This window comes from Lepidochelys kempii, chromosome 21, assembly GCF_965140265.1.
Source record: "Lepidochelys kempii isolate rLepKem1 chromosome 21, rLepKem1.hap2, whole genome shotgun sequence".
Taxonomy (NCBI): domain Eukaryota; kingdom Metazoa; phylum Chordata; order Testudines; family Cheloniidae; genus Lepidochelys; species Lepidochelys kempii.
This window is the reverse complement of record NC_133276.1, coordinates 7,175,005-7,202,235: the sequence shown is the minus strand read 5'-3', so window position 1 is coordinate 7,202,235 and position 27,231 is coordinate 7,175,005. Positions and strand designations below refer to the sequence as shown.

At 47.0% G+C, this 27,231-nt stretch overlaps 1 protein-coding gene across 1 annotated transcript in view; it reads left to right on the top strand.

The window, feature by feature from the left end:
- TMCC2 (transmembrane and coiled-coil domain family 2) overlaps positions 1–27,231 on the top strand; it is an 89,788-nt gene that overhangs the window by 4,821 nt on the left and 57,736 nt on the right. Inside the window, 5 exon segments of the mRNA XM_073320150.1 lie at positions 4,180–4,317; positions 4,436–4,478; positions 4,480–4,548; positions 5,448–5,681; positions 19,373–19,879. Of these exon segments, the coding sequence (XP_073176251.1) occupies positions 4,180–4,317; positions 4,436–4,478; positions 4,480–4,548; positions 5,448–5,681; positions 19,373–19,879 (991 nt within the window).

Here is a 27,231-nt window from a genome sequence, read left to right as displayed (position 1 = left end):
TTCTATGTTAGTGCTGTAGTAAGGTCATATGAGAGAGAGAGAGAGACCGAATAAACAAACTTGCTTTTTTTTTTTCCTGAGAAAAGAATGGTGGGAAATCTTGCATGTAATTGACTGTTCTTTTGAAATCAAATACATTTTGTTGCCTTGTGGTTGATAAAAATAAAGCCACCAGATTCTATCTCTCTGCACATCACCATAATATATAGATGCTAGCATTTCAATCACATCTATATATTCCATGCTCTTTCCTGGCATCTGAGCTGCTGAGGCCACAATACCCTCAGCAAACTCCTAGCAGTTGTTTGAGTGTGGTGATCCCTTTCCAAGACTGCAGAAACTGACCATGGCTCCACAAAGCAAGAATCCCACTGCGCCGCCACAAACCAATGAGATGTACTATACATCAGGCTCTTTATGATCAGATACAAGTCAGTCTGTACGTTTGACTTGATCTACGGTATCTCACACAACAAAGGGCGCTTGGCATCTTTCAGTGGATGAGCGTAGAGAAGAAATACTGAGCCCCTATTGCAAATGGCATGTCCTGATCCCTCTTGATCTCTGGAGTGCCAGACAGAGCTAATTGGCACAGATCGCACAGACACTGTTTCCATTCAAATGGAAAATGTATCTAATAAATAGCAACTTCTCCTTCACACAAACAATCCTTTATTTTGCCATGTTTTATTTTAAGAAGATATGCCCAGTTGCTAGGATTTTTATGAAAACAGTGCAACGTTGTTTGGCGAAGTAAATTGTTTATGGAGGCTGGAATAGTTCACAAAGGGTGAAATTCTCCCCCCCTGCAGAGTGATGACATGAGGCCTGTCCACCACTGAATGCCATTTAAGTCATATTTTGAAGATTCAGGTGTCACTTAAGTGGTACGTATGCCTTTTGCTGGTCTTCTGCACAGGGAACTTCACCAATATATTGTATCTTCACTGTTTAGTCCAGATCATGCAGCCATTAGGCCTGATTGTAAGAGGTGGAATGATGGACAATTGAGGCAGCAGGTGCTCAGCACTACTCAGGATTGGGGCTATAGTGTGATAATGCTGTGCTGTTTAGTGGTTAGAGCAGGTGCTAGGGAATAAAGGTTTGTGGGTTCTGGTCCTGGTGGTGCCATGGCATCACTGAGTGACTGCACAAAAAATTACCTCCCCGTCCTGTGCCTTAGTTAAGTTACCTGTAAAATGAATATAACAATACGTAGCCCACAGGTGTTGGGAAACTCTTCTGGTTAATGTTTGTAAACTCCTTTCAGATCTTCAAATGAAGAGTCTGTAGGAGAACAATGTATTATAGTTTGTTTAAATTTTATACCTTAAAATTAAAGAAAACTCCGATGTTTGTGAATTTATCAATCAAAGCTTAATTCCACTCACGAGAGATTAGCCTCAATACCCAAAAAACCTGTTCCATACCCACATCAATAAAAGGGCACCTTTGTTCATTAAGGTTTTGTGTTTGACAAAGAATAACACAGGCATGCTAAACCTCATGCAGATGAACTAATGTGCTTATGGAGCTATATCAGGACAGAGTAAAAATAACTCTTTGCAGAAATAGTCCAAGCAATAAGACCACCTACTGGATCACATCTGCTCTGTGCTAAAATAACATGCATCAGTCAGAAACAGAAGAAAAATGCTGCAGACAAGATGAGAAGCTTTCATACCTATCACAATCCATTTTCATCTGAGCTTTTCCTTCTTGATAAAACAGGACATCTGTGAGCTACCCAAACCATTTTGTTTCATTGGGGTAAATCAAATTACCTTTTTCAGAGTAGCAGCCATGTTAGTCTGTATTCGCAAAAAGAAAAGGAGTACTAGTGGCACCTTAGAGACTAACCAATTTATTTGAGCATAAGCTTTCGTGAGCTACATCCGATGAAGTGAGCTGTAGCTCACGAAAGCTTATGCTCAAATAAATTGGTTAGTCTCTAAGGTGCCACAAGTACTCCTTTTCTTTTTGCTAATTACCTGTAAGCATCAAATAAGATATTGTTAGAGGGCCATGTTCTGAGGCTCTTAATTATTTTTTAGCTACTGAAGTAATTTTTAGCCATTGTACAGGAGTTGTGACTGAATAAAGGCTGAGCAAAATATGAGTAAGGACTTCAGGGTTTGGCCCATTGGTTATAACATCATCATTTACCCATTGATACATGGAATCAGTACTATTACTGAATGTGACCATGACTAACACTGAATAGCTTCTTTCATCCAAAGATCTTTTAAGTGTTCGACAAACACTAGGCCTCCTCCTGCATTAGGGTTATCAACTATGATATGCAAAAAACCTGGCACTCACCCCTAACCCAAGGAGGCAAGCCTGCCCCAACCACAAGGCAACTCTGCAATTCACCCTTCCCCGCTTCAACAGCCTCTTATTATAGTATCTAGAGAGATAACACAGATAAGATTGAATAACAATTTTCTTATTTAAACTATGGAAATGGGAACATTGCTGCATCTTTAGCTGGACGCAGACACTCAACATTTGATATCCCAGTGTATTTAATGCAAATCTTTAGACCCACATTAAAAGAAAACCCTGGCAAATTAAATAATTTTTCTGGCCACTGGCAAATCCATAAAAAAACAAACCAGCCAGGCTGGTCAAATGCCGGCCAGGTGGTAACCCTATCCTGCATACTTTGTGCATCCAAACTCCTGTTGACTTCACCCCAATGAGTGACATCCCTCTTTTATATAGAGGCTAAGTGACTTATCCAAGGTCACATAGCAAGTAATTGGTAGAGAAAGTACAGACCTTTGAAACCACAACCTGGGCTCTAGACCAGAGGTGGGCAAACTTTTTGGCCTGGCGGCCATATCGGGGAATAGAAATTGAACGGTGGACCATGAAAGCTCACAAAATTGGGAGTGGGGTGCAAGAGGGGGTGAGGGCTCTGGTTAGGGGTGCAGACTCTGGGGTGGGGCTGGGGATGAGAGGTTTGGGGTGCAGAAGGGTGCTCCGGGCTGGGATTGAGGGGTCTGGAGAGTGGGAGGGGATCAGGGCTGGGGCGTGGGGAGAGGCTCAGGGTTGCAGGCTCTGAGCGGTGCTTACTCCCTTCTCCGGCTCCCACACATAGGTGTGGCCAGGTGGCTCTGCATGCTGCTCCATCTGCAGGCACCACCCCTGCAGCTCCCATTGGAGCACCAGATGGGGCCATTGGAGCATGTTGGAGCTGGAGTGGGGCCATGCCACGGCTTCCGAGAGCCACGTGGTGCAGCCCCTGATCATGCGCCCTGGCTGGAGCACCGGAGCAGGGCCACACTATATGGCGAGACCCCTGACCCAGCGACCCGGCCAGAGCGGGGCTGAGCCGTGTGGTCTGGCCCCTGACCCAGCTCCCCAGCAGGAGCTGTAGGCCAGCTTAAAACGGCTTGTGGGCCGTAGTTTGCCCACCCCTGCTCTAGACACTACACCTTGCTCCTGAGTCATTAGATCAATAAGAGGTTGTCGTAGGAACATAGGAATTGTCAGACTGGCTCAGACCAACGATCCATCTAGTACATTACCCTGTCTCTCACAGTGGTCAGTGCCAGATGTTTCAGAGGAAAATGTAAGAACCCTGCCATTGGCAGATGTGGGACACACTTTTTCCATATAGGTCTTATGCTGTTCTTCAATAGGTAGAGATTGGCTTCAACCCAGAATAAATTTATGATTAAATATGGTTATAGTTACACTAGCTGGTAACTCATCAGAATGTATGTATGTTGGTGCTTCTCTGTCCTCTTCTATCACTCTCCCTTTCTGTTCACCCCTTCCTCACTTATCCCACTTTCTCCCTAGGACATCCCTAGTTAAATGAATTCACATTCAGACAACCAGTGGTGGTAAAACACAGTAAAATATTTGTAACAAAATACAAAACTGTGCAGTTCAAGGTCCGTCCGGCCCACTCCCCAATTTCCTTTCAAGGTTAAACATCGGCCCATCTTGGCCAGAAAATTTTGCTTTAGTCACAGAGTTGTGTGTTAAAAGTGGCCTCACTTTCCACAGAAAATAAACCAGTCTTTGAAGAAAAGCAAGCGAGTGTGTGTGTGTGGCTCTCTCCTAAAACACAATGTGAAAAAGTGCAAGTTTGTGTGGTTTGGGTTAAAAAAAAAAGGCATTTCATTTCAAAGTGAGACCACCGCCGAGTTTTGTATTTTTCAGGGTCTACGTGTGTGGCAAGATGGCAGCAAAGGGGCACAAGAAATTCCACGCAAGAAAAATAAAGAATTTCAGGCCTCTCCTGAAAACAACCCTCGCGCTAAAGGTCGTCTTGATTTTTCCTCTGTCGACGCAAGCAAGGTAGGAGCGTGGCAAGCTCTGACTGCGCAAGGGTTAAATCTCTGGGTGTGCACCCCTGCAGGTCCATGTACCTTGAAAGGCACCCCCCAAAAAAATCTCTCTCTCTCTCTCTTTTAAGGGAAATTGAGTTGACCCGCGTTGCAAGAGGCCGAGGTGAAATAAATAAAGGACAGGAGAGGCTCTGGCCAAGAGTCGCATGCTGGTGGGAGGAGTTTCCATGGCAATGAAGAGGTGACTGTGCCAGCCTAGCTTCCGCCCCTCGCAGAACTAGGGCAAGGTGGGCTCCTGCCTAGGGGCCACCGCCTGGCGGGGGGGGGGGCTTGCCCTGGCTCCCCGCCCGCCTCTGCCGCAGCCCGCCGGCCACAGGGCAAAGCCGCCGCCCGGTGCAGCACCAGCGCCGCTGACAGCTCCTGGGGACGCGGGCTGGGGGGGGGGGGGCGCGCCGCCGGCCAACCGAGCCTGAAACGGGCTCCGCCCCCCGCCCCCCTCCAGGCGCCCCACTCGATCCGCCAGCTCTGATTGGGCGGAGGCGGCCGTCCGTCAGGCGCCCCAGCCGGCGAGGCGGAGGGGGTAGGCTGAGCCGCTTGGCTCCTCCCGAGCAGGAGCCGCGGCGGCAGCAGCTTTGCGGTGGGAAGCGGCTCCTTGGCTGGGGCGGGGCGGGGGAGAGAGAAGCAGCAGATGTCAAGGCGGGGCGGGGGCGGGAGGGGAGACGAGATGCACCCAAGGCACGAGGATCTGCAGCCATGCAAGGCTCCAGGGTTTCGCATCACTCGTTTTCTCTCCTGAGCAGTGAGTAACAGAACTGGGGAGGGGGGAGGAGATGATAAATTGCATGAAACATGCACCCTCCCCAAGCAAAAATGCAGTCACTGCGCACTGCACCCCATGCGGCTGAATTAGAGGAGAAAGTTTGAGGGGGGTGGGGGGGTCAGAGACTCTCTCCTTCCCCTCCACCCCATGCAATGAGTTTGGAGAAAGGATTCTCCTCCCCAGCCCCTGTTTGTGGCCTGCCTTCCTCTCCCAGGTGAAGTGAGCTTGTCTGGGCACTGACCAGGCTCCTCTGGTTCCTTTCCCTCCTCCCACCCGCCCCTTCCTGCTTTTCATTTACATTTCTCTGCCATTCCTTCAAGAAGTGGAAGTACAAAATCGCCCTCCCACCCCACCTCGTCAGCATGAAGAGGTGCACATCGGATGAGCTGCAGCAGCCTGAGGAGGACTGTGCTGGGGCTGAAGATGCCCCCAACTTGGCTGCCATGGATGCTAAACCTGGGGATTGCGCTTCTGCCCTGTCAGAGTTGGGCACTGCTGCTAATCCGAATCCTGCTCCCCATCCTGTTCCCCGGAGCAAGCCTCCTGATTTAAAGGTAAGCCTCCCTAGCTGGTATTACAAAGAGACTTGGGTTTTTCCTGTGTGCAGCTGGAACCAGAGTTCCATCCAATGATCCTTATTGGCTTATTATTTACATGGGAACTTGACTTTCTACTTTAATAGCGATGATTGACCTGACATGATGACAGTATTTTCTTTTAGGTCTCCTGGATCATACCTGCAGATGTGTGTTGGTATTTTATGGGTTTATAAGACTGTTCACCAAAACTTTGATTATTTAAAAAAATAAAAGGGGCTCTTGGTATTGGGTTCAGCTTTGTGGAGATTATGTGATCTGCTGAGCAATGGTACTAGATAAAAGTCATCTGGAAGAGTTTGCCACAGGCTGGATAGTGCTTACGAGAGACAGGATGGCACAGTGGGTAGAGCACTGGGCTAGGACTCCTGAGACTGGGATTCTTTTCCTGGCTCTGTCACTGGTGTGCTGGGTGACCCTAGGCACATCACTTTGCTATTTTGTGCCTCTGTTTTCCCATCTGTAAAATGGGGAGATTGAGAGTTCCCTCTTCTGTAAAGCACTTTGCAACCTACAGATAAGTGCTGTATAATAAGAGCTAGGTGTTATTGTTATTAGAGGATAAGTTCTTTAAACCATGGGCTGGCTCTAATATGCAGTTATAGTAGCATAAGTGGGCCTTGGTTTTGATTGTGGGTGCTACAGGTGATGTTAAGGTTATGGTTTATAGGACATGAAGAGTCAAGGGGTAAGAGTCATGAGTTTATAAACTGATGTTTCTCTTTAAAAAAAGACTATGTTGAAGAAGAACAGTTATACACCAACTTCTGACCACATTTATACTGGTGTAAATTCAGAGAAACTCCATTGATTTAAATGAGGTTATACAATTGCATTGAAATCAGAATCTGGCTTGGTGCTAAACATGGTCAGAAGCTGTGGCTTAGGTGGGCCTTTCTTGATGAGGAAATGTGGCAGGGCCTGCATTCTGTGGAAGAACTTAGCAGATCACATTAAATAAAACCCACGGCAGCAGGTTCTGCAGAGCTAAACTAGAGAACATATATCTTGTCTGCGTTGATTCAAGTGCAGCTGCAGTTAGAACAATGACTAGGTAAAAATGCCCCCTTCTCACTCCCCAGAGCTGCTCCCTGAGGGGTCTTCAGGTCATACTTACAACAATAGGCTTTTACTAGCACTGCAGAGCTGGTACAGCTCTGGGAGAGAGAGCTGGGTTCTGTTTTGTCTTGCACATCACCATTGGAGCTGCTGGCTAATCAGTTCCTATTTGTCACTGGTAGTGATGCAAGAGGCAGAAAGGGCACTGGTGGAGGTTCCAGGTGGAGTTTCCAGCACTGACATTTAGCCAAGCCCCCCTTTGATTTGAAACATGAGCAGTACTGAGTGTAGTCATTGAAAAAGAGAGGGGATAAATAGGAAACCTGACTTGCTTTATTTTTGCAGAGGCTAATATTCTGACTGTAACTGCACTTCAAAATCTCCATGCATAGCTGTACATTTCACTGCATCTAAAACGTGTTCTCCTCCCTAGTTAGTTAGTAATGCATTCATTATTATACTACTTAACTTATAGTGCTTTTCAAAGGTATGTGTGATTAGCTGCAAATGTGGAAGCTGAGGCACAGAATGCAAGGGCCTCAGTTTGTATAAATCATAGTTTCATTGGCTCCAGCAGACCTACACTGATTTATATCTGCCGATGATCTGGCAGAGAGTTTAAACAGCTTGACCAAGTTCACACAGTGAATCATGAACGGTATGTAGGTGTCATGGCTTCATCCATATGTGCCAATGTTTGCCAGTTACCCAAAGGCAGATGTGAAGTGAACATGTCCATTAGGTAGTTCAAGAAAGAGCAACAACTAACCTTAGAGTTGTGGAGCTCTCGGCTTCTGTTATTGGCTCTTTTCAGTAGCTGTTGTGCTTTAGGAGTTACTGTAGTGACATGCACCTGTCACTGCTGTCCTATAAACAGCAATGAATGAAGTTGTTAAGAGCTATGTGCAAGACAGATGACCAGAGCCCACAGTGGCATGCTTTTAGCAGCATGTTCACCTGGCATGCAGCCTCACTCACCCAGAGCACTTCTAAAGTAGCTCTTGCTGGCTGATTCCTTTGACAGACACTTGGTCTTCGGCTTACATGGCAATTGGAGCAGCTCCATGCACACCTGATCCAACTGCTCAGCTGTTCTGATTGTGCCTGCAGTGATATGTTCATGCTGTAGGGCAGAAAAATGAGGAGAGAAGGAAACATAAGAGGCAGGACCAGGGAAACAGAGCAGAGGCAGAAGTGGGCAGGAGGATCCCCTAAGAGAGGAAGGGGGGAAAGCAGGTGAGAGGAAGGGATGGAGAATAGTTCTGGGAGGTAAGAGGATGAGAGAATAGATCCAACAGGGAGAGACAGTGGGGCAAGCTGCCCCACACCGTCACCTGCTAGTGCATCTCATCCTGAACTGAAGCAGCTACTTATAAGGGCTGAGAGGTGAGATCAGTCTCAATGGCTTTTTTAGCCCTTGGCTCCTGTACAGAGAGACTACCAGCTACGCTAATTATGGTGGTTGTGCGCTGTGGACTGAGACCTACCCTCCAAACAATCTCAGAGGCTACTGATCAGATGGTAACTTTCAGTCACCAGTGGCCTATGCTGGATTTGTGCTAGCAACCTGGAAACAATAGGCTCTTTTCTGTTCTTGCCAGTCTCCTTACTTCTCTGGTCCCCCCCTCACTGCAAGTGCATGGCAGATTTTCTTACACAAGTAAGAACCCTGCTGTTTTGGTATGAGCAAGCTTCCCATGACCAAAAAAGTCCTGGCAAGAAGAGCAGATGTGGGACACAACTCTGCTTAAAAATATGTTAGGTGGTAGATATTTCTGAGCTCTGCAGCAGAGAGGCTGAATCTGTACAAAATACTGCCAAATAAATTGTTCAGATCTTTTATTGTAAGAGACAGTAGACTGAGTGTCCGGGGGTGGGGAGGGGATGTATCATAAAGGCATTTTACCCCTTAGATCTCATTCCTGCCTTTCCCCAGGCAGTGAAGATCTGTGTATATTCTCTTTTGTCTGTAATTGGATGAATTTGATGGCCACAGAAACCAGGGGCTGAATGCAGCCATGGTTTTGATCTAAAATCATCACCACGTCAATCTTAATGGTCCCCATGCCTCCACGTGTTTGGCCTTGGAAGTTAAGAGCAGCTGGAAAGCTGAAGGCTCCATCCAGAGTTCCACTCCTCTCCTTGGTCCTGATTGCAAGCCCGTGGAAGTCAGTGGAAACCCTCCCATTGACTTCCGTGAGCTCTAGAACAGACCCGCTTTGTGCTGCTCCAGTGTGCGAAGGGAGCAGAAAGCAGCCAGATCCCCTCTGCACATTCCCACTCTGCTACAGGGGAATTCTGCAGAGCCAGCGTAGACAGTTCTGGCACCACACCCCATCCTGGGGCAAGGGGAGCAGCCAGAGTACGCTGAGCTGTGGCAGTCTCTGGCTGGTGGGGAGTCCTTCGGAAGCCATAACCAGCTGGCATAGATTAGAGCCGTCCCTGAGCTGGACATAGCAGACGATCTGGGCTTGAAGTTGACAGTGCCTAGATGGGGATCAGACTTTAGCACTTACCTCCTCCAGCTTGGACAGTTTATTGCTATCAGGGCATGGTGCTCTTTACCCAGACTTTCCCTGGTGGGGTGGTTGACTTTGTGGGCAGGATTTCATAGGTAAGGTCTCATTCTCTGTGGGCTGGGCTGCGGTTTAGTGTTGTCACTGTGACATGAGTTTGTAGTAGCATGGTTTAAAGACAGAATTATTCATCTTCCTAGGGCAAAGCCCTTGCTTCTGGTCACCTGGGTGCAACTCCCAATGGAATCAGTGGCAGCTCCCTGGCTGTAATGGAGGAGACCGTTTGGGCCTAGAGTGAGATCAGGATTAGACTCCTTGCAAACAGAGTCTTACCCAAAGCTCATTGGAGTCAACAGAAAGACGTACAATGGCTTCCGTGGGCACTGGATCAGGTCTGTGGAGCCAAACCCTAAAAGCTCAACTCAGTTGGAACCTAGACTTTACCCAGGGAAAAACGCTCATTGGGGCCAAACTCTGAACTTTCTACTTAGCTTTTACTCTTGCTCTTTTATTCCTTATTCATGTGGGTTTGGACCCCACAAAGGAACCTGCCAAGAGTCCCCCTCTTCCAGATTCCCCTCCTAGAGAGCCTTACAAGGCCCCTCATTGCAGTTCCAGCCAGAGACTATCGATGCTACCAACCTATGGGTTGCCTAGAAGGGGAAGATAAGACACTTTTCCTTCCTCCCCCACAAAAGCCATCACCTCCACATATGTTGGAATTCACTCCTTTGCATCAGCCATTCAAAGGACACCATGAAGGTAAGTTAAGTCCCTGCCCCCAAGTTACCTGAATGTCCCTGCAGTCAAATGGCCTGAACAGAAGTACCTTGGTCACTGGAATGGTCTTATTTATCAGATGCTGCTTAGCACACTTAGGCACAGACCTTTCCAATTCCCTCTGCCTCTTTCTCATGCACATAAAGGGGATTGTGCTGCATGACCCTGGCTAATGTCAACCACTGTTTCAAAAGTGTGAGGGTGTGAGTAGGTTCTCTAACGATTCACACTGCTCAGAGGCAAGAACTCCAGGCAGTTAATTAATAATGATGACGATGACATTTTCCTTCCACATCATGTTTCAACCAAGGATCTCAAATCACTTTACAAGCGTTAATAATTCATGCTCACATAGCGTGAGGTGGTATGTCTGAATGATGATCATCCCCATTTTACAGATAGGGACACTGAGACAGGAAGTGCCTTGCCTAAAGTCACACAGCAAGTCAGTGACAGAGCCAGGAAGAGAACCCAGGGTTCCTGACTCACAGTTCCCTGCTATAACCAACTGACCACACTCTACATCAGTTGAAGTCTTGCTCATTGGGTGTGGGGAGGCATGGAGTAGATTAAAAGGGTGGCACCTGAGTTCATTTCACACATCTAGAGGTTCTGGGTTCAAATGTGAATTACATCAAATGATATGAGTGTGGGTGGTCTCAGCCAAAAGCAAAAGTACCTTGTCCTGTGGTGCTGCAGTCTCTGTAGGAGGAAGCCCTGTTTTCCTTTCCTGGCTCAGGATGGTGTTGCATTGATGGACTAGCAATTGGAGAAAGCTTGCACTGTGCTTCTACATATCAGCCTCTCACGTTCGTGAGCATTAACATTTCCATGCTTTCATTGTTAAAGGCCTCGCTGGGGCTTACTGGCAAAATGTATCTACATGCCTCATCTAGGAGGAGGCCTCAGGTTAACTGAACCTTCCACAGGATCCCAGATCTCTTGGGCTCATCAACATGCCGTTGTTCCTTCACGTTCTCCTTTCATGCACGTGACCTCACACAAGATGAAATTCACCCCATGCAGTGAGCGGCCACAAAACCCTGTGCCACTACAATCCCCTTTGAGCCTTCCAGAGGGAGCTGGGGGGATGGTGCACAGGTCTTGGGCTGCAGAGGGGAGAATTTCACACATGTGGTCAGGTTTAGAACCGTGAATCCCCTTTACACATTACGCCCCCTGCTACTGCTCACTTTGAATGTCCCTTGCGGTTCAGGAACTCACCTTTGTCCATTAAGAACATTCCACTGAAGCCAACAGTGTTCTGGATAGGTCTAGTACATTCAACAGTATAGAGGCTGCATTCAGCCGCAGAACCAGGGCAATTGACCTGCTTGTACCTTGGACAATGAAAATACAGGTGCATTCAGCTTAAATGCACCTATGATATTCATCATCATCCAAGCAGTTAAGCCAGCCTTGCTTTCACCCCTCAGCAAGGAAAAGTTTGATTCTTAATTTCTTTGGAGTCAGTTCAGAAAACAAATAGGTGACAGGAGAGGGTGAAATGCTTGTGCATTGAGAGGAATTGCATTCTTTAGGATACAGATCTAGCTGTTTTAATGCATGGGGCAGGAGAAGGGGACATGGTCAAAGTCTGAATTGCTTTGAAGCCCTTCTTCAAATTTCACTCCAAGTTTGGAGTTTGAGCAGGTCACAGCATTATTGAAAATAATTACAGGTGCTAAAGATTCTATTTTTATATAGATTCTTATACTGTGCTCATTACAGGAGTATCAGCACCTTCCAGTAATGCACCAAGCAGTGTGATTTACATCTGTCACATTTGTTCTCTCATCCTCTCCCCTGGGGGAGAAGCGTGCATACAGGAGTGTCTTGTTTTGGATAATGTGTATATACCCATTGCTCTGTACTGTTTAAGTCACTGCCATCTTTTTTATTTCCCATATGAAGGTGGAGCTGGTGAAAGGGAGCAGACTGCAGAGTGCTGGCACCTGGCTTTCCGAAGGATAGGCATGGCATAGGCATCAGCAATAGCTAATCGAATTTCCATGTGGAAAAATTTCTACTGTGTCCAACTGGTCAGCAACATTTTGGAAGAGATCAGTGGTTCTGTTGGGGTTACCCATCCTCCAGCTGAAACTTGCAAGAGACCAGTGGGGACCAATTGAGCCACCAGCAGAAGCTCAGAGACCATTTGAAATATTTAATAGGGCCCGTCTGATTTTCCACTAGAGTTGCTAGCTATTCCTAGATTGGCCTGGCCCCCGACCTCTCAGGGTTAGGGTTGAGTTAGTTGTCCATGCACACGCAATCTGAAATGGTCTTAAAGAACTAAGTCCTCTATTTGGGATGGTATTTGCCCCTGTGAGAGCACCAGCACCGGAGTCTGTCTATACAATTTAAGTCCCAACGAAGACAGGAGAGCATCAGGGCTTAGTGGATAGATCATAGGGCTGGGAGTCAGGAAACCTGCATTCTGTTCCTAGCTCTGCCAAACACATGATGTGGGAACCTGGGCAAGTCCCTTCTCTTTGTGCCTCAGTTTCCCTCACCTGTGGGTTTCTGTTTAGCTCTTTGGAAAAGGAAGCATCTTTCACTATGTGTCTGTACAGTGCCTACCACCCTGGGGGCCCAGTCTTGATTGGAGCCTCTAGGTGATATTAATTGTATTAAAGAAGTAAAGTGGGACTTACATGGTATATGAAGGCTGTGCTTTGAGCCACTGCCACAGATCTTGATTGAAAGATTTAGGTATACAAAGGAATACACAACCAGGAGGTTCAGATAGTGACTGATAAGATATCTGAAATTCCAGCAGTCCCTTAGTATTTACAAAATTCCTCCTGTTCATTTGTGTTTGATAAAACTGGTTGTTAAAATGTTATCAATGTGTAAACAGTTAACAGGAGAATAGGGTGAAACACCATTTTTAATCCAGAACCATTTTCAAACAAGGTGAAAACCTTTGATTTAACCCTGCCAAAGCTAGTAACAATTCAGGCCCAATTCTCCTTTCATACACGCACTGGTGTAAACCAGGAGTAACTCCTGTGAAGTCAATAGAATCAAACTGGTGTAAGTGAGAGGAGAATCAGGGCCTTTGTACTGAAAAAAGCCCAAGGCATAATTGGTAGATCTGAAGCCTAAGAGATCTGTCATGGAGATTTGTACATTAGTCACTTTTTGAAACAGTGGATTTTTTTTAAACCAAACAGATTGCCATGAATTTTTTGGCCTTGATTCATAGATATTTTGGATGATATTCCTTTTATCAAACTATATCAAACTTCAGCATGAAGACTTCAGAATCTTAATTCCTTTATGAAACAATCTCTAAAGTCACCATAGTCTATAAAGATTTATGATGGAGATTTTTCTAAGGCGATTTGGCCACCCACAGTCTCAGCCTATGTTGCTCACTTTTTAAAGGCTTTTTTGTTTGTTAAATTGGCTTATTCTGCTTTCTGGGCTAGTCATCTGTAAAGTTAAGTTTTGAAAAACAAAGTTGTTTTCTCCAACATATGAGCACCAGCCATTTCCCAACCTATTTCTAAACAAGACTCTAGTGAACAGTTGCTTTATTCTTTTCTATTCCTTTCAGATTAAAGTATATAGGGCCAAACCCTCAAGTCCTTACTGAGGCAAGTCACTGGAAACAAGTGAAAGTTTTAACCAACTAAAAACTGAAGGACTCAAAGCTTTGGCTCACACGTATTTAAAAACAGATTTTTTTTTTTTTACTTATTTTGATCAATTTCCTTGTAAATTCCTTTACTTCTACAAGACTTCAATGTAGCACTGAATCTACCCCATCCAACACAACAATACATGATTCTGACTTTCTCTGCATGCAGATCTCCTTTGAGCATCCTGTGGGTACAGCCCCTCAAAAATTTGGGATGATGTAATCACCAGGATGACTTTTAAGACCAGTTTTAGGCCAAAATGATTTTTTTTATGCTTAGAACCTACTGAAAAAGCTGTAGGTCAGGGGTGAAATCCTGCCACATTAAAATCAATGGCAAAACTCCCATTGCCATCAGTGGTAGAGGATTTCACTCCAGATCTTTACGTGATGTAAACTGGTTTAATGCCATTGGATCTTTATAGCTATGCCAGTGTACATCAGTGGAAGATATGGGCCTTGTGTATCCAGTGGAAAAACTGATATAACTGGAACTCCTAGATGCTGTCAAAGTTATCTTTTTCTTTTATTCTCTCCCTCCTTTCTCAAAGCCTCCTTTTATTTTCTTTTTGTTACTTTCAAAGCATGCATGCTGGTCATTTCTTTTCCCAGGGAGCTTCTAAAGGGCAAACAAACCTTCTATCCGAATGGTAAAAGTCTGTGGGTTTATGGTTATCTAATGCTGTCTCTGTTTCCATAGAAACTCTAACTAGAATAAACTTTAGATCACGATTTCCTGAAGTAGAGACAGCACAGCGGATTTGTTACATTTTTCTCAGGTAGAACTTTGGGAATATCATCTGCATGATGGTTGGATAATGAGAGGATTAAAGTTTTTGGGCTATGGTGTAATTGTAGTGGCTAGTGCTGTAATTCTCTCTAGTTATCACTCTGATACTTGTAAATATCAGAAGCAGAACAATTATGGACTTAGACTCTGGTTTATAAACAGTTTTGGGTTTTTTGCAGGGTTTTTTTTTTTGGCCAGCCATGAAATATTGCAGTCACCTGCAAGTTCCTGTAGAATTTGTATTGCAAACACAGCTGCCTTTCCAGAATTTGGTGGCTTTGCTAAAAGCAGCTCTTGGTTCTGAGCCCACATCATATCATCTTTTCAGGCAGGAGAAAATGTGCATGTAGGTGAAAGTGACACATCAGCAGTCGTGGGGCAAAATTCTGGCCTCACTGAAGTAACTAGTAAGACTCCCATTGCCTCCATAGGGTAAGGATTTCAATACTGCACTGAAGTGCTCAGACTAGCCTCAAAGCAGAGACCACACAGGTAGTGACACAGCAGGCTTCCCTCACATTGTCCTGCCAACAAGCCTCAGGCCTGAATGGATATAGAGATGCTGCCCTGAGGGGTGAGAGGATAATCTAGCTACCATAGCTCATTCAGCCCCCAGCCAATGAGAATGGTGGGTTGTGAGATGGATCATCCGACCTACTGGTAGCTGGACTGAAACCCAACAAGCTCATTTTACAGAGGTCACTGAGCAGCCATCCAATGGCAGCAACAGTCAGTCACTAGCTGGATATGAATTGGTGATGTGGAGATTGAAGGCAATCTCACTTAAACAGGTAGAAATCTGGGTGTTACGTTGACTCCAGTGGAGTCACTCTGGCTTTTTACTAGTGTAACCAGGGAGTTTTCTACACCTGAAAATTAGTCCAGAATAAGGTAGGAAGTGGATTCCAAATCCCCTTTTATTTGGAATAAGGCGCTCTTGTTCCACAAGAGCATCCACACATGCAGTTAATTGGGAATAGCTCCCCTTGTAGACAAGCTTCAAGATCAGAATCTTGCCTGCTATATCCCATTACCAGTTCTTTTCTGTAGCTATTGCGAATAGCCAAGCAATGCATGACCAAACTGATATCATGCAGAAAGGCACCAGCTTGTTTTGTTTTTTATAATTCACACATAGTGGCCACCCAGCTAATGTCAGAAACTGAGCACCTGTTTAAATACCTGTAGTCTCTGGGCACAAATAAATGGGTGTCCCATACAAGAAGAATGTCTTGGAACAATCTTGTGCAGTGTGAGGAGCCTTTTGCAGTCTCCAGGTTGCTGCTCACCTCTTCCACCTGGACCACAAGCTGCAGTTTAATCTTACGAGGCATAGATAGTTGCAGTCTGTGTTTCAAGAAGTGGAAGAGCACATTGACAGAACTCCAGCTGTTTAATTTCTGGAGCATGTTGATCAGGACAGGTGGTGCGTTGTCATGCATTGGCAGCAAAGTTTAAAAACACTAGTAACCATAGTTTTTCTAGCTAAAGGAAAGGTTGGGTTTTTATTTTTATGTTCTTTTCCTTTATGTTGCAGTCATACAGTGAAGATTTCAGGGATTGCATGAACTTTTCAGAGAAAATGGTTAGCTGAACTTACTTATTTTGGGCTAATTCCCAGGTCCTTCTCCCTCCCCCCCCAGCCCCTTACCTGGGGAAAACTCCTATTGGCTTTTACTGGAGTTTGTTATGCAAGAAGTAAAAAAAATGAAAGCCAGATGCTCTTATTCATAGTGGGTAATGCTTTACTCCAAGTATTTCCATTGACTTCAGTGGAGCTACTCACAGCTTAGGGGAAAAATCCTCAACTGGTATAAATTGTCATAGCTCTATTGACTTTAGTGGGGCTAGGACAGTTTACACCAGCGGAGGATCTGCCCTGAAATGAATAAAGGTATCACAAATAAGCACCTCTGGGGTGGCTGGTTGCCTTAGAAGATTAGGGTTTTGCCTGAGGAAGGCCTGCAGGAGTGGATCTGTAATTTAGAACCTATCATGCCTTGCAATGGGCATGGAGGGATGGTGGCAGAGTTTCCTTCTGCAAGCTTAGCCATGGTGTGACAAGATTCTGCCTGAAAAGTGGGTTTGCCAGCTGGGCTCCAGGAGGGGTGAATTAGACCCCAATCCTTCAGTCCTGGCATTGCATCCCTGTGCCTGCACAGATGATCTTTGATTTCACCAGGACTCTGTAGGGACACAGGGGTCTCCTGTGCAGATCTGATAGCGGGATCAGGCCCTTACATGGTAACCCTTCCAAAGGTTCTGTAGAGAAACCTCACAGGTGTGTTTGATCATCAGAAATCATTAGGAAGAACAGCCTCATTCTTTTTCCTGGGGCTTGTGCTAAGAGTAAGAATCCTTACAGGGCTGTGAGAAATTGTCACATTGACTCTAAGATTTAGCTTTTAAAAAAAAAAATCTATACCTGTTTATCCCAAACTGTTCTTTCCTCACCATGGAGCCAGTTCTCATCTCCACTTCATGGCTAAAATACAGCCAAGTGGTCAAATTTTCCTCACTGCAATACCTATGAAACACCCTTGAAATTAGTGAGATTGCATAGGTAAAACTGGAGAATTAGTGCCTGAAGTCTTTGGATGGGGCATTTAACAAGGTTGCTTCTTACTGAGTAGTCTCTCATAGTCAGAATTCCCTTTTCAGGGAGAATCCTCCCTCTCCAGGGCCCCTTACAGACCTCCCTACAACCTTTCTTATAAGTCCTACAAGCCTCTACTTGGGGCTGGTTTAGTGACCACAAACAGTTGAAAACATTTCCACCAATAAAGTCCAACACTGAAAACCAAAGGATCACACTTACCTCTGGCTCTACACTGAGCTCTTCTGTCACAGCTCATTACTGTCTCTCCCTGGAACTTGACCTTATGGCTCTAACAATCTCCTCTTGCCAGCATCTCCCTTATTCTGCTGGAGAAGGCAGACTATATACTGCCCTCCTCCAATGCACTCCTCCTAATTGGCTGGAAGGGAGGGGAGCCCTAACCCAACCTTTATTACAGGGCTGCTGATCCCAAGCCCTTAAAGGAACAGTGTGCCTGGGTTTTCCCCCATCCAACTCCTAATTCCCCAGAACTGCTTCCTCTCTTCCACTACCAGACCATTTCCCAGGCCTTTGTTCATTTCAGCTCACTGGAATGGGGCCTTCTGGGCCCCTCTACTCTGAAAGGGCCTTTGTACCTCGCTACCGGCAGTATGCACAAAGCCAGGGTGGGAACCTCGGTGGGACTTTACAGAGCAGCCACTGTCTTATACATTGAGCGGAAATAAGCCATGACTTTATACCTGAGTCTAGGGCTGGGAATCGGGACTGTGGCATTCTAATCCCAGCTCTGATCCTTATGCCCTCTGTTGCTTTGGGAGAGCCGGGTAGCCTTTTTCCCTCTTGCTCATCCTTCCTGTGAAATGGGATTAGTGCTGCAGAGATGCCCACTGCGGCTTACTTAGGAGAAGTTCATAAGGGACTGGGTAAGTGCTAGCTGTTAAGTATTACTGAGCACTGAACCACCTTGACTAGTCTTTGGTGCATTCCAGCTCTAGTGAAAGTGCAGGAACAGATGTTTTGTGGAGCCACAGAGCTGTGATGCTAACAGGAAGTGAACATCCTATCGGAGCCATTCACAGCTGAGCGGAGTGGAGCTGCGACTCACCGTGTGTCCTTGTCATCTTTATAGAGAGATGCCACATTGTTTCTGGCCTCTCTTCTTCCATAATCTTGCCTCATCTTGAATCGTCACTGGCTCCTTTCTATGAGAGCGAAGCCTACTGAACGGTCAGCGGCTGGCGCGCTTGCCGCACCACAACGCTGCCCTCCCCTCCCTGACTGTTGGTGCTGTTACATAAGCGTATAGGGCCATCAGTCTAGCAAGGCCAATATCCTGCCTCCCATGGTGGCCAATGTGCAGTGCTTCAAAGGAAGGAGAATCTCTCTGCCCAGAATGCCTGTTGTGCAATGCTGTATCTGGTAGCTAGAGGAGTTAACTCCTCCCTGGCCCCTGCAAGGTGTATCAGAGCTAGGTTTGACTTAAATGTCTGCAGCCTGAACTGATCTGGAGGCTTGGCAATAGCAGCACTGCGTGCTGCTATTCACGGGACTCTGGCATGTTCTTCTCACAGGCCTGCAGAGCTTAGCACCTGTTATCTGGGAAGAGCAGGGTGGTCCCTTCTGCCAGCAGAGATAAGCAACAGGACCTCCATGGCATAGTGCGAGTGAGGGAGGCAATGGTAATGTTCTGCTAAAAGAAGGAGGGGTTCAAGGGTGCAATGGGGAACTGGACGAAGGGAAAGGCACTAACATTAGGATCTGGTTGGTTTGACATCCCAGGATGGGGAGAAGAGGGATCCTGGTTGAAAGGCAAGGAGGGCAGAGAAGAACTGCAAAAATAGGGGGCTTGGGGAAACTGACATGCAAAAGAAAAACCTGAGTGGGAAGAACACAGAGATGTCGAGGTACAGCTGCCACACCAGCCTTCATTCAGGTTGTTGTGCCTGCATGCTGCAAGGAACTGCTGTAAGCAGTGAGATCTTTCTAAAGCACATGCTGAAGTGCCCAGGTTCAACACAGTCCCAGCCTTCTGAAAGCCCTCCAGCCATGCAGGGAAGCAGTGTCTTCTTTTACACGATCCCAGTGTTATTTAGTGGATTTCACTGAAGTTGCACCACTTTACCCCAGTGGACAATTTGGCCCCAGGGCTGTAATGTCAATAAAGGGTATTTTTCATCTGTCATTCCGTCACCGTACTATCTAGCTGCTGTATATGGACTGATTAAAAGCAGGGACATACAATCCAGGGTATAATAATAGTGGGTCGTGTGCTTTGTTTTCTCTCCTCTGTCACAGAAAATACAGCAGCTCTCCGAAGGCTCCATGTTTGGCCATGGCCTGAAGCACCTTTTCCACAGTCGCCGCAGGTCGCGGGAACGAGAGCACCAGAACTCCCAGGACTCTCTGTCGCAGCACTACGGGATGTCTGACCACGACTCCCCTGATGAGAAGGAACGCTCGCCAGAGATGCACCGTGTCTCCTATGCCATGTCCCTCCATGACCTCCCTGTACGCCCCACTGCCTTCAACAGGGTGCTGCAGCAGATCCGCTCCCGCCCGTCCATCAAGAGAGGGAGCAGCTTGCACAGCGGCAGCCGCCGGAGCAAAAGCAGCTCCCTTGATCCCCAGAAAGGCAGCCCCCATCTGGTCCGGAAGGCTCCCCAGGATAGTAGCCTCACAGCCATACTGCATCAGCACCAGGGCCGGCCAAGGTCTTCATCTGCCACAGACACCGCCATCTTGCTGGCTGAAAGTGGGGCTGTGTACCTCCTCCCGGAGGAGTCGGAGTGCCTCGCCGACAAGGTAGGGCTAACCGTGGAAAGACGTAAGCCTGGGAGTGCCTGGCCCACTCCCCGCGAGAAATCAAATATGGCCTGCAGAGTTCTACCATGCTGTGGCCCCATCTTTAATACAGAGGCCAGTCCCAGCACACAATGGTGTTTATTGATCCACGTACCTGCCGTATTCATGGGCAGTATCTCCACATTAAAGATGCAGGAGCTGCCGTCTGCTCCATTGTAAGGAAATTAGGTGTGTTCCTCAGGCTCCAGGCAGGTTGCCACTGTGACTCTCGTTGTTTTGGGCATTAATGCTAGGAAATAAGAGATTGTCTGATGGCTGCAATTGCCAGCGTCTCCGTAGGATTAAACCCTGTAGCACCCTTAATAGGCCCTGTCTTTAATGTAGTGGTCGCGCTTTGTTCAGAAGGTGAACTAGGGGATTGTTAGAGTCTGCTCTAGAGAGGACATGGGGCCCAAGAACCTATAACAGGAAGAGTATAGAACAATGGGATCATATCTGGGTACAACACAGTCAGCCAGCCACAGCCAGCATCCTGTAGAGAGGTACTCAGCCTGCGCTGCCCCCTGCATGTACCCTGTCTGACCACGTTGCGGCATTGCTTGCTTTGTGGGGAGTGTTGGGATCATCTTTCAGAAGGACACACACACACACAGACACACAGAAGCACGGAAGCTGTGTCCGGATGTGGTTAGTTTCTGGTCTCCCCAGCTGCTGCCCTTGGTGTTGCTGTTTTTGTGAAGCCCCTTCATGAAGCATAGCTGCCAGTCATCCCTTCAGACAGTGATTTCAGGCGCAGGGATTCCCAGGCAACTTTGTAGCCAGGAGGAGTTTGATCCAATTCCTCTTGCTGTCAACCAGCACTGAGTCAATGCAGTAGGACCTGCGGGGTGGTGTCAGTGGGTGTCTGGGAGCCAGAAGGGAAAATGCATGAGTCCTGCAGTTACACTGAGGACCTCACGAAGAAAGGTAAAAAGATTGGATGGGGAGGAATGTACTTATCTTCCCCTTCCCCTCCCACAATGGTTGCAGCTTGTCTGCAGAAGCATGCTCAGGTCGATGTATTGTCCAGAAAGCCTTATGCACCATAACCAGCCACTTCTCATAGCTCACATAGTGGCCACTCAGCTAATATCAGACTGTGGGCTCCTGCTTAATCCCTGTAGTCTCCTGGGCGGGAATCTTTTAGCTCATAAAGAGAACATCACGTGCTCAATAATTTCTCCTCCTCCTCCTCGGGTTGGCCTCAATGCCTATTTTTAACTCATAACTCATCCCCCCTTTGCAATCATTTTGATTTAATGAACTTATCAGCTGGCTTGTTGGGCAGTCATGGTCTTATTTGGCTGGGTGTTCCGTTACACGACAGCGTTCTGTCCTGAGTTACTGCCATGTGAACCTCTTTGGGGAGTGCATGGGTGTAACTGAGACAGGCTTTGGCTCCAGATCTGCAGCCTTATGCCTGCAGGCTGATTCGGAGAGTGAAAATTCATAGATTCCAAGGCTAGACGGGACCACTGTGATCATCTAGTCTGACACCACCCCACCCCCCACCCCCGTGTAACCCAGGCCAGAGAACTGCCCCAAAGTAATCCCTAGAGCAAAGTGTTTAGAAAAACCTCCAATTTGATGTAAAAAATGTCAGTGATGGAGACTCCACCACAACCCTTGGTAAATTGCTCCAGTGGCTATTTACTGTCACCATTAAAAATGTACGCCTTATATCCAGTCTGATATCTTCAACCCAAGTCCTGTTTCTAAGCTTTTGCCCTGCCACTCATGGCCCCTGGGTGCCAGGAATGGGATTCTGCTTCACAGGGTTTTTCAAGTGCTCTTCAGAGAGGTCTGGCAGCACATAGGGCTTGATCCTGCACCTTCAAAACCCAGAATTGAAGGCTCAAGCACCTTGCAGGATTGGACCCTTCAGGGACTGGGTCTTAAGCAGCCTCCATATCAGGTGTACACTGATAGGCAGAGATTTTATTTCTTTCCGTCTGAGGTATTTCTGGGGGGGAGGTCTATCATCCTGATATCTAACCTGGCACCAAAATACCAATCATGAGTGCACTCAAATGCTTAGCTAGATAGCGTGAACCTTATCAGCTGCACACCTAGATATGCTGAAGGGATGTTGGAAGTTGGGTTCGCTGATGTAAATGCTGCTCATGTAGAGAGTGTCATCAGGCCATTAGTTCCTGTGGAGCAGGGAGAGAAGAGTCTGAGGTAGATTTGTGTGCTCCCCGGAGATAGATTCTAATCCTGCTCCCAATAGCTCTGGTGGGACCAGATTCAAGTCTTATGTACAACTCTCCTTCCATCCCCCAGAGCAATGAGGTGAATAGTTCAGACAGTGCCTAGTCGACATACCAGATCCTGATCTCCTAGCCCATTACCTCCCCCTACCCTTCCTGTCAACAGCTTCAAAGCGCACACGTTTGACAGAGCCCTGCTGAAAAGTAGAGCAGCCCAAGCACCTTTGGAAAGAGGATGTCTTTCCAGGAGGAAGCTGCTGTAATTATCCCAGTCCGTGAGATGAATTTTAATGCTAGCTAGCAGCTCAACCTAACTAAACAAGCCTGCTGGTTTTGGTGGCTGCCGGCTGTTTCGGCATGTCTCTGGGTGAAATGAAGGTGAGGAATGTGCCGTTGCATATTCCCGGGAAGGGGATTTGTGGGAGAGAGAAGGGGATCTTGCGGAGAGCTGTATAAATCCTGCATAAGGACTTTAGCAGCTTTTGAGACCCAAACTGCTATGAGAACAATGGACTGCGTGGTCGTTTCACCCAAGGAGTGCCATGTCACTTGACTGCTAAGCCATCTGTCCCCATGGCTTTTTCTAACATGCTGCCCGTTGTTCCGTGATTAAAGTTTTCCTATAAAGTAGCTGCGGCAGGCAGGGGGAAGCAGAGTCAAAGATACAGTTATTTACCATAGGATCGTAAATGGAGAATGCCTGTTAAATCATCCAGTCCATTCCCCTCCAGTAGGACGAGATACCCTCATGATAGAGGAGAGGAATTAAACAGCTGCAATGATGGGTTATAGCCCAATGATTAAGAACAGTATGGACTATGCAGTAGAGCACTGGACTGGGTGTCAGAAGACTGGGGCACTATTCCCAGCTCCGCCTGTGACCTGGGCAGTCACATTGCCTCTCTGTGCCTCAGTTTCCCCTCCTATCTGTTGTCTCTTTAGGTTGTAAACTCGTTGCGGTGGGACTCTATCTCACTCTGTGTGTTTGCAGTGCCCCGTACCATAATAATACCTACCTCTTACACAGCGCTTTTCATCCGTAGGTCATAAATTGGGCAATCCTTATAGTTAGAAAGTATTTCCCAATAACTAACCTAAATCTCCCCTGCTGCAGAGTAAGCCCATTACTTCTTGTGCTACCTTCAGTGGCCATGGAGAACACTTGTTCACCCTCCTCTTTGTAACAGCCCTTAACCTATTTGAAGAGTGTTATCAGGTTCCCCCCTCAGTCTTCTTTGCTCAAGGTTATACGTGCCCAGTTTCTTTTAACCTTTCCTCATAGGTCAGATTTTCATTTTTGTGGCTCTCCTCTGGACCGTCTCCAGTTTGTCCACATCTTCCCTAAAGTGTGGTGCCCAGAACTGTACACAGTATTCCAGCTGAGGCTCACCCATGGTGAACAGAGAAGGACAGATACCTCCTGTGTCTTTGGTACAACACCCCTGCTAATACACTAAAAATAATAACCTTTTTACCAAGTACATTACATTGTTGACTCATGTTCAAGTTGTGATCCACTAAAAGCCCCAGATCCCTTTCAGCAATCCTACTACCTAACCAGCTAGTCCCGTTTTGATATTGTGCTTTTGATTTTTCCTTCCTAAGGGCAGTACTTTGCACTTAATTTTCTTGAATTTCTTTTTGTTGATTTCAGACCAATTCTTCAATTTGTCGAGGTTGTTTAAAATTCTAATCCTGTACTCCAAAGTGCTTGCAACTTCTCCCAGCGTGGTATCATCCACAGATTTTATAAGCATACTCTCCCCTCCATTATCCAACTCCTCAATGAAAATTTTGAATAGCACTGGACTCAGGACATACCCCTGCTGGACCCCATTATATACATCCTCCTGGTTTGAGGGCAAACCATTGATAACTACTCTTTCAGTACAATCTTTCCGCCAGTTTTGCACCCACCTTATGGTAATTTCATCCACATCACATTCCTCTAGTTTGCTTATGAGAAAGTCATGTTGCGACTGCGTCAAAATCAGAATCTACCGCTTCTCCCTTTGCCACTAGGCCAGTAACCTCGTCAAAGCAGGAAATTCGTTTGGTTTGGCGTGATTTGTTCTTGACAAATCCGTGGATCCTCACTCCCATTCCTGAGCCCTACCTACCAGAAACACATCCCTCCCAGAGCTGACAACAGAACCCAGGAATCCTGGCTCCTGATCTCCTGTGATCTCCTGATCACACTGTCTCCCACACTAAGGTATAAGATCCAGGAATCCTGGCTGACTCCGTTCCCTGCTGTAACTATCAGACATCACATCTGCTCCAGAACTGGGAACAAAACCTGGAAGTCCTGACGCCTGCATTTAATCTTCACTTTCCCTCTCTCTCACTGTAAACAAACAGCTGTGTCTGCCTGGTGCAGAAGACCTGGAGAACCACTGGCTCTTCCTACAATGTGTCCGAGCTTGGAAAGACATCAAGGACGCCAGCTTGTTTATTTGCCTGGAAGAGATTGGGATAAGCAAGGGCTGCATTTATAGCCAGTTGTTTTAAAGATGAAATTCTGGGTCCCAGACAGAGAAAGAGAGAGAGCACAGATTTTTTTTATTATCATAGCAGGACCCAGAGACCACAGTCAGGATTGGGGCCACACTGTGCTGGGCACTGTACCAGAAATCTCTGTCCCAAGGAACTTACTTATCATGAGACTGCTTCCTACTGAAAAAATTAGCATTTGGCAGGATAGAGCTGAGCAGATGCATTGGAACCCCTGCCACTCCACTCTGCCCCCACAAGCATCCAGGAGGAGTGGGGAGAAAGGGGAAATGGACCATGTTCCATCCCAGCAGCCAGGCATGCAGGGGAGGAGTGGAAAGTGCTATAGGGCCAGCTAATGATCATTTCCATTTCTCTGTTGTGTCACGTCCTTCAGATCCTTTCCATCGTTAGCCCTCATGGTGTCATGAGGTTTTTTTTTTATTTTCTTTCTTTCTTTTATTATTAGTTGTTTGTTATTACGATGCAGCCAGCTTGGCATGAGCTACTGAATGGGGCGCACAGTTAATAAATCAATCCAGTGACCCCCAAAGACCTTACATCCTTGGTGTTGCATAAAGGCCTTGATCCCGGAAGTCTTAGCACCAGGCTCAGCAGGGAATGCAGGGTGGTGTTGTGCATAAGCAGAGGCTATGTAAGGTTGTGTGCGATGTGTAGCACAGTGCATTGAGCATGCCCGTCCCTTGCATGCCCACTCTCTTACTTGGAAAGGTTTAAAAAGGGGGCGTGGGCCTGGATGTGTCTCATATGGGACCCATGTCCTGCTTAATGGGCACTAAGCGCCATGCCCCTATCTCAGGCCTCTCTCCTGCTCCTGTGGCAGCATCTCATTAATGCGAGATCCAGGTCCCCCACCCTCCCCTGGCCTGTTCAGCACAGTGCATGAAGTATTTCCTGCCTACATGGTATAGGATCAAGCACACAGGGTAGGGGGTTGAGTCTCCTACCTCCAGACCTCAGGCACCTGTTAGCCGAGATTTTCTGAAGGCTTTCATCCTGGATCAGCAATAAACACAGCCAACAGAAGTATGCAGACAGGGTAAGTGGCTGCAAATTGGGACTGTCCAAAGTGATTTTTAAATTGCTTTGCACATAGCTAATAGAGAGGATGATCTTTCCATCTAGCATTTAGCCGTCTTAATTATGAAACAGTGCAGATTAACACAGCTGCACAGCACTCTGAGGACAAAGTGCAGCCGGTGAGGGAAAAGACACATGCTCGTTACTTGGGAGCAGCTTTCAGCTCTGTTGCCTCAGAGGGACTGGGAGGAGAAGATGAGTTTATTGTTCACTTCATTCTCAGGCGCAGTTGCCCAGTGCACCAAACTGTCACTCTGGGGTCTGTGGTTCAAAGCGGATTCAGGAGCTCTCATGTCATGATTTTGGAGGTCTCAGCTGCACAATCGGCAGACATGACTGAAATGCCACTCGCTCACACAGCAGCATCGCCAACCCCAAAACTCACTAGTCTGCCCCTCAAAAATCAGGAACATGGCTTAAAAATAATATAGTTTGGGTTCTTTTGATTTGCCTTCTGGGTTTTGAGCCTTTAGAGTTCCTATGTTCAAGCTTTTCTCCGCACTCATGAGGGCTGGAAACTTATTTTTGCTTTAGATGAAAGCTGAGATTCTCATGGGATAACATGACTCCAGGAGCTGGGACTTTAAGAAAAAGACCAAAAATCGCAAGAGTGGGCAACACTGTTTGGCCTCAGGAACAGCTGGGACCTCGAATAGCAGCCCTGGGTTGAGATACTTGGGCAGTGCTGGGTATGTGAATAGGCTGGGGTCAGACCTAGAGGAAGAAAAGATGGTCAGGATTGGAGTGAATTGGCAGAGCTGTGGGGGGTGGGCCAGGATTCGAAACATAGGCTGCTGCCAGGCAGAGGTGAGGTGAGGTGAGGGTCCCAGGTCTGGAAGAGTAGGAATGGCTGCAGATGGAGACTGAAGTGTGTGGACAGAGCTGAGGAGGTGGAGAGGCCTGGAATAGCAAAGGGGTGATGGTGATACAGGTCTGGATTCAGGTGCATCGGGTAGGTGGCAGGTCCGGGCTGTGGTGCTTTGGGGTTCCGGGCTGGACTAACAAGGGTTGCTGTATGCTGGGATGAGGTTCCGGGGATGAACTAGTAGGGGTGCTGCAGGTCAGGCTCCAGGTGCACTGGCCGAGCGGTGGGGTGAGGCGGGGCAGGACAGGGCTGGAGTGGCCGGGTGAATGTGCATTAGGCTCAGTGTGAGCCATTTACACTCTGCCTAGCTCTGTGCAGAGTGGTCCTTGTCTTACAGCAAGCAACAAAATCCATAGGTAATTTCACAGCGAGAAATAGAAAAAGTCGTGACAACAGATCCTTGCACTCACATCAGCAATGGCCTGGCAGGACCCCAAAGAGGAAAAACTAGTTCCCTGGTCCCAATCCTCAGTGTTCTGTTCATTTTTGTGGCCCGGCTCTCTTTGCTGATGGATGCCGATACAGCTTTGTCGGCTCAAATGGGAGATTGCGGGTCCAGGTGACAGCCTCCTGTTCCAAGCTGATACCATGCAGCAACCTCCTGGCAACCTGATTTGTACAATCAGAAGAAAGGGATCCAGGGT